General features: G+C 41.7%; 2 protein-coding genes across 3 annotated transcripts in view; one reads left to right on the plus strand and one right to left on the minus strand.

Annotated features, from left to right (window-relative positions):
- Nucleotides 1–1,401, plus strand: part of LOC121914384 (neural-cadherin-like) — a 40,984-nt gene extending 39,583 nt beyond the window's left edge. Inside the window, exon 19 of the mRNA XM_042437775.1 lies at nt 1,319–1,401. Coding sequence (XP_042293709.1) covers nt 1,319–1,401 — 83 coding nt within the window. The remainder of the gene's footprint in view (nt 1–1,318) is intronic.
- The window catches only part of DPY19L3 (dpy-19 like C-mannosyltransferase 3), a 127,944-nt gene that overhangs the window by 83,393 nt on the left and 36,553 nt on the right, over nt 1–7,998 (minus strand). The window lies entirely within an intron of this gene.

The raw sequence follows: 7,998 nt of genomic DNA on the forward strand, positions 1-7,998 counted from the left end.
AGCGTATGATTGTTTTCAAAAAAGTGGGCCTAACTACAATTTATTGTTATTTTATTTATGACTGCCGAATGCAGGGAGAGATTGTTCTGTTTTAATGATCTTATATGCAAAATAATTGTTATACAATGGTACAGTCCGGAGAGATAGGCAAAATTAAAATTTTATCCCAGCATCCTAAATATTTTCATATGCATGGAGATTTTCTTTTCTTTTCTTTTTTAACGTCAGGGGAATATTGGAGTCCCTTATCCCTTGACTTTTTTGCACACGTGGATTTGATCTTTGTGTTCTAGAAAGTTCAACTCTGAGCCGTGTTCACACTTTGCAGCCGATATAATATGCACAGTCTTCTGTTTGCATTATGCGCAATGAAGTGCAAGTGTTTGCTAAGCATGCACAGCTACAAAACCTTGTAACAAAAAAGGAGAGGTAAGCATTGCCTAGCGTGGGGGGATCACAAGACTTTGCTATGCAATGTTGCTTTGCAGCACTAGGCCTTTGTACTTGAAATGGGATTTGTCCCCCCCCACCCCACTCTATAAGATTTTATAGCCAGCAAACCCCTTATCAAGCAGTAAGTAAGATTCCTCCCTTGTGTGCAGTGGAATATGTTGACACAGTTTAGCAACAACGTCATGCCTGTTGGATTCATACTGCCTTGGCAGAGCACTTATACTGGGTCCACAGCTGATGGCATATAGGCTAGTAGAGGGAAATTTCTCGTAATACTCTAGCCAAACTGTCATTTGGCCAAGTGCATCTGCACTTGATATCGTCTGCTACAGTTGTGCAGCTGGAGAAACAAGCATTGTGAATGGATTCTCTTTGCACAGTGTTTTGAAAAAAGGTATTGTGCCTGCCATCTTCGGCTATACAGGGAATATACAGGCAACCTCAGTTTAGTAAGGCCCTTGAAAGAAACACTTTTTTATAACAACAAAAAAATTTTCTTTATGAGCCCAAGCCACCCTTTCTTTTAATTCTCTGGTAGATGGATTGTTTTTCAGCCGCGTCAGATTGGGAGGATGGTGCTGAAGAAGAAATACAAACCTTCCTTATTGCTTTGGCACGGAAATACGCTTGCATTAAAACAATGCCCCTTAACATCTAAAAGGGAACAAATGCGGATGCTGCTCAGTTCCATCCCATCCTTGCTCCTGCTTTGCAAATTGGGCCGGTTGAACTCTGGACTCTGTCCGGAATTATATGGGGTGCAGGGCCCGGCGGTGGTTTGTGGTGGCAAAAAAACAATGCGCTCGGATCCAGATGCAGCCCAAATTCAAATTCCTATTGGGCATTGATAATTTGTTTTTACTAGCTGTGCATAAGCCCCAAAACTTGGATTCAGATCAAGCTGACCAGACCTGCCTTTCTTTAGAAACAACTGCAACGGTGTACTGATGGAACGGTGCTGAGATTGGGGGAGCATAAATGCATGGACCCTCGTGCCATCCAGTATTTGGGAGGTTCAGTCTCAAAATAGGAAGTGTCAGTCTCCATCACTTTCCTCAGACCACCAGATATATAGAACCTATGTTTAATGGTAGAGATTGAATTACTCATGCCTATCATTGTGCAGAAGGTAAGCCACCTCTGTACATTTAGTCTTTGGCACAATTATTGTCCCTAGCTCAACTGTCAGACACCATGTGCAATAACATTACTAACTTTTTGATCTATTTGCTTGGTATTACACAGAAGTCTCTATGCTTCCTCCTGGTTTTTGTCATGATTGCAACGGATCTGGACAAAAACTTTCCCTCTGCACAGTGCAATTATTGAAAATTTATAAGCGATAGACCCCTTTAAATAATTAGTGAACAGTTTAAACCCTACTTCCGTCTCAATAACCCCCTTATTGTTACTCTTTAAACTACATGAATGCAAGAGACGGTTTTTGTACTGTCTTTCTAGGACTGAAAAGTTCGAGTGCCATTATTTGACCATTTGTATTGCTTTTGCACCATTTTCTGCTCCTGGTTCCTGCTATTTCTCCTCTTGTGTTAGCCAGTAATGAACTGCGTGAAATATCACCAGTTTTACACATTAAGCTATATATCGCTCTGGTATGTAATGTACTAAAATAAATAAGGGAAATGAAAGGCAGTGGTCCTAGGTATCTGCTTCGTTGGTTCCGGACCACCCACATGGATACCAAAATCATGTGGATTCACACATCCCATTAAATACAGTGCTATATTTAACATGGCACCCCTATCTATAAAATGGCAAAAAATCAAGGTTTTGCTTTTGGAATTTCTCTTTTTAAAAATATTTACACGTGGGGGATACCTAGGACACTATGGGCCAGAACAGATGGCCTAGGTTGCCTGATCTTGCTTTTTCCAAAGAGGTCTTGAAACCCGCTTCCCACACAAGCCCACTCCCATTTGTTGGGCCTGAATAGCATGGGCTGACCACATAGAGAAGCAGCACGCTGTGCCAACAGGGTTAATTCTTTTGTTGCCTCCCCACCCTGCATATTACACTGTATCCCAAACACATCACTTGCATACCTCCAAGTACTTCCCACATATTGCCCAATGCCATCCTCATTTGCTTCAACCTCTTTGATCAACCCACCCACGTCACCATGTGTGATGCTCCTTTGTACAGGGCATTTGGTGCATTGGTTGCCAAGCATAATCCTGGAGGCCTTCAACACGCCCCCTTTTTACCCCCCCCCTAGTTCCCCCATTGGATCTCTGATTTGTGTAAATTGTAATTACACTTGTGTTGGTGTGTGGTTGTTATATGCCGCTGCAAAGATGTGCATTTCTGCCTGAGTCAGTCATCCCAGCTCTCTGTATCCAGTTTTCGCCCTGGCGCATCGTTTCAGTCCAATTTCAGGTTTGAGGCATGCATCATCTAAAACCACCCTTCCTTCAAAGGCGGTGGAAACCGCTTTATTTGCCCATCTGTGCACTCTTAGGATAATACTCTGCAACCTTTCACAGTATTTTTGTCTTTTGCCTCAGCTCTGGGAAAGGCCAGATTAGATTCTCCCTCCCCGCATGCGGTTTACAATGAGTGCAAATCTTTTGTGGTCGTGCACCTTCCGTTTGCAAGCTAAGACCCAAGGGGAAAGTGGGTAGGGAGAGAGAGAGAGAACCGGGGCATTTTGAAAATTAGGATGTCAGAAGATTATTGGACTGTACCTGTCAATTGGGGACACACTGGATGTACATAACTTGAACTGTGGGACAGCATTTGCTAATGGTGGTGGGAGATGGAGGAGCTGAGATGGAGGAGTAGTTAATGGGCTCAAGGGAGAAGGGTGAATTTGGATCTAGTTCAGAAACGAGTCCCAGTACTCCCACACCACAAATAACCCTAGTTTCTGAGCCAAAACCTGTCTTTACTCTCGGAATGCTCCTCTGTCTCCACCGAAAACCAATTCCTGTTTCTCAGTGGAAAACAGCATGATTACACAAACATGGAAAGCTAAACTGCCTATCTACAAAAGCATCACCAGCTTGCCACCTGCATGCAAAAAATACTGGTGACACATATTTACGGAACGTGCCTATATACGATGCAAAGTTGGTTTATGACTTGATAACAGTAATTCTGCTCCTTAGCATGATTGCCAAATTCTGCAAACTACACATTATTAAATGCAGCCATTTATCCTAAACAAATAGTAGGGCACATGTATTGGTCTGGAAGCGGAAGGGAAGCATTATGTCAAAGTTGGCATGTCAGTGCTTGTAATTTAGTGCGCCCGAATTGACGCTCATTGGTGCGAGGGGAGGGGGAGGAAATTTAGAAATATAATGCTCGCGCTGTGCTGCTTGAATGAAATTGTAAATTCCAAATCCCGTGCATCATAAACCTATGTAAACTATGTGACAAACTAAAGTAGAACTAGGCGCTTTCAAGTTGGCAAGCTGAAACAAAAGAATATCATCAAAGTTTCATCATACTTCCGTTAGCGCGAGAGGTCGAAGGGGAATTTGACCTGTCCAATCAATATTTGTAGTGCTGAATGAATCTGTTCACTTGACAGGAATCTTCAGCGTTTATTTCCACCAGCTTCTACACTGTATCCTCTTAACACACACAATAAACACCCCTCCCACCGCAACCCTTTTGTGTCTTTCAAAATTCCCTTATTCTCACCATAAACCAAGACCGTTTAATTTCTGTTGACTCGTTAGCTCGGAAACCGGCTTCTAAAATTACTCTAATACTGTACTCATGGTTTTCCCAATGCGTGTTCTATTATTTCTTCCTCTTCACTAAATCCTGCTTGAACCTTGTTTCTTTCTGTCCACCATAATTGTGACAGCCACAATCTCATACAGAGTGTTATTTGACAGTGACAGATGCATCATGACACTTCTTAATCTGTTTTTAGGGAATTTTGCTGTGTATTAACGCAAGTGCTACAACTGATTTTTTTTTTATATGAAGGTAATCTCTTTAGCTTTGGCTGTTGATAACCCACACTCATTCTCTGTTAACCTTTGCTATACATATAATTGAAATATTCTGCTATTCATTTTACATACCGTCGAAGGCAGAGCCAGAAGGTCTTGTGTAGTGGTTTGAGTGTTGGACTCTGAGTCGGATGAGACAGGGTTCAAAATCCTTGCTTGGCCATGGGAACCCACCGGGCGACCTTGTTGAGTGAGTCATACTCCTCAGATTTCAGAGGGAATGTCAAACCCCCTCCCCCCCCAACAATTCTTGCCAAGATAGGGCCATGACAGGTTTAGCATTATGTTGCCATTAAGCAGAAAGAGACTTGAACCAAAAAGAACAGTAAAGCAAATGCCACTCTGAAAATAAAAATCCACAGAAAAACCCCCGATGGAATTATGCAGGAACTTTCGCTCAGATGGAAAACTCCCCTAAGTACGGTAAGCATGTGCAAAATTTCAAGTCTAACCTCTATTACCTAAAATTCTGGATTTTTTTTGTAGGTCAAGCCTCTAGTTCTACATGAACATACGCCCCCATAGAATTAATTTTTTTTTTTTTTTCTTGGGGGGCTTCCCTATGAACACAAAGTCTAGAAGAATTGGCACTCCTGGGGCTTCCACCCTCTGCAAGTTAGTGGGAATAAGTTCACTGTTGTGAACCACCAATTGACATATTCTGCGGTATAAACTGTTGCAGATGCTACTGTTGATGTTTTTAGTCTGCCACCTTTGCTTTTAAGTAGAAACCTGGACCCTACTGAAAATATTATGACTTCCTTATTGATTATGTGAAAATCAATGATCTTAGCAACGGAAACAGTGGCTTTTCTGCTGCAGAGACTCCTGCATACAATTTTCTTCTAACACTATGAAATCACCGAATGTTGTTCGAACTATTCTTGTTCTGGAAAGCATTTTAGGAAAGACTGATTAAAAGTAACAACTATTTAATGTCAAGCCTGGCCCAACCTTCATATAAATCATAAACTATAGAGGGTTGAGGAGGCCCACAGGACCATCTAGTAACGCCCCTGCTCTCAGGAATACAAATCAAAGCACTCCTCACAGATGGACAGGTCCTACCTTACAGGAGGTGGTTGTAGAAATTGCTGCAGTCATGACGAATGATGTTACTGAACAGCCCCTATAATGGCAGGTCTGCATATTAAAAGAAACATGGGGCTGCTCCACAGTGTCTGGTACAACTTATTGGAGTCCCCCCATGACTTTACACGTGTGTTCTTCTGCACACCCACCGCCTCATTGTCACTAGATGAGGGCCGGAAGGAAAAGGCCATAACCTGTCACTGGTAACAGCAGCTGCCTTGTAAAGTGGCGTTCTTCCCAAAATGTACTCATCATTCATTCCATCATCCATTAGAACAATCATTTAAAAGAATGGTTCACCTTGAAGGTGACATCTCTGTAGGAGAATTTTTTTTTGGGGGGTTTCATCCTTTGCCTGTCCTACTTAATTCTAAAAGTGTTGATGTGATCAATGTTGAACTAGATTTGTATGGTGTTCTTCCTTGGGCCAGAATGATTAATAGAAGCAGAATGTATGAAGCTTACCTCAGAAAATGTCATTTCCCTCACATTCTAAATCCATTATTCAGTCAGAGTAAGTGGGGGTTGCCATTGTTTTCAAGCTATGCATCCGTCTGGTAAGTGGCATACCCAGGATGGTTTCATCTCCTCTCTTCCAAACACTATCCACTGGGCAAATGCCCAAATATCATGATCATCCACATCCCCTACTTGTGACCTATGCACCTCCTTCCTTTGAGTGAGAAATGGTTGGATTTTTTGCCTATGTGGGAGAATGTTTGGCCATATAGATGAGAAGCAGCCGTCAGTAAGCGAGAACTCGGCCTTCATGCTGCGGGAAACAGCCACGGGATTTTTCCTCTTTGGCAAATGGGAAATCAACAATTCCGATATTCCGTCGTTCCTTTCACTAACAGTTAGCTCCAACGGGACGCTTTGCTGGCTCATTTGTGGAGCAGCAGCTCGTGCTGGAAACCACGGACAGCTATACATTTGCACCGATCTTCCTTCAGCCTTTGCTCCCTTTCTTCAGCTTATTCACCCTGATCTTCTTGTATCACACACTCATTGATTTCTCCATCTTGTCTTTACATAAGTCCTTCATCTTCTCTTCTCTTTTTAGAAACCAATATTTCCTCTTACCCATTATCTATGTGTACTTTATCTGAAGGGTTTGTATCTTCATGATGATAACTAATTTATTAATCAAAAATGTTGGTGCCTTACTAATGGGATCACAGTGATGAAAGACAGGAGAGAGAAGGAACGGTATTTTGCAGATGCGGGGAGTGATACGTTTGGCATATACGAGATATACCCAACTTACTCTTATTGATTTCCATTTTCTTGAAGGGAACTTTCCAGATTTATGCTTTTTTCAACATGGACTAATCTGCTTTCATTTTCACACATATTCGGTAAATTATTCTGGATGGCAGTGTTACTTGCCATTTTTAAGATAAACTTCGGGCTAGGCTCCCGATAAAAGATTTTGAAACGGAGCTTCTTTGTCAAGGCTTTGTTAACTGAGGTATGCCGGTAATAAATAAAAATAACTAGATTAGATGATGATGAATGATGATGATGTGATGATTCTTACCCGCCACTCTCTATGGATCAAAGAGGAATAACGACTAAAATTACTCGCAATAGACACCATCACACTAGTTTAGTAACTACATAACTATTCAGTAAAAGACACCCAGTTTAAAAAAGCCTATTAAAAACAATCAATTCGGATTTAAACCTCCCTTCATCTTCACGGTTGTCTAGATTGTCTACCAGAAGGGACTGCATTTTAATGCTATTTTTCAAAGTCTGGATGATTGATCTAACTTTCTTTGTGTCGTTTGCGAAGTGGGATGGACTTTCGGTTTGATCCATTTTGCATAGAACTAGTGTGAAAGAAATTTTAAAAAAATTACGTGCTATCGATTGCATTTTGTTTCATTCATCTCATGGAGATTACACATTAGCCAACAACTAATTTGTTGTAACCACTTACTTCCTAGCATGGTAAGGGTTTTATCTTCAGGGCGCCACCATGAAAATAGCCCCATGTCTAATCGCTCCACTTGTCTCATTCTGGAGGCTCAAAACGTGAAATCAGGATGCACAAGATAATTAACAACGAAGAACCGCATGTAATAGAAACTGGGTTTATCACAGGGCGGAATTTCTCTGCTTTTCAAATGAAAAGAAAGTGGGGCCTGAAACGCATTCACTTGAATTCGCAGTTCAGGAATTTATGTGAATCTTGAATTGCATTCGAACTGGTACTTCCCATTGCCCGAAAAATAGCTTGCACCATTGCCCAACATTGGCGTTATGCTCACCTCTCACGCAATACGTGAAAAAACCCCATGATTGTGTTCGGATGCCATTGGATTATACTTCCACTTCCCTTGTTCTGATAACGTCCAGGTTTTGCATTTCGCTTTTACTTCAACCTTTCTGGGAAGAAAGGTCAGGTTCTGCCCCTTTGCTGATTGGCCACGCACACTTGCAGAAATAATCCCGTTTG

Source organism: Sceloporus undulatus, chromosome 8, assembly GCF_019175285.1.
Source record: "Sceloporus undulatus isolate JIND9_A2432 ecotype Alabama chromosome 8, SceUnd_v1.1, whole genome shotgun sequence".
NCBI lineage: Eukaryota > Metazoa > Chordata > Lepidosauria > Squamata > Phrynosomatidae > Sceloporus > Sceloporus undulatus.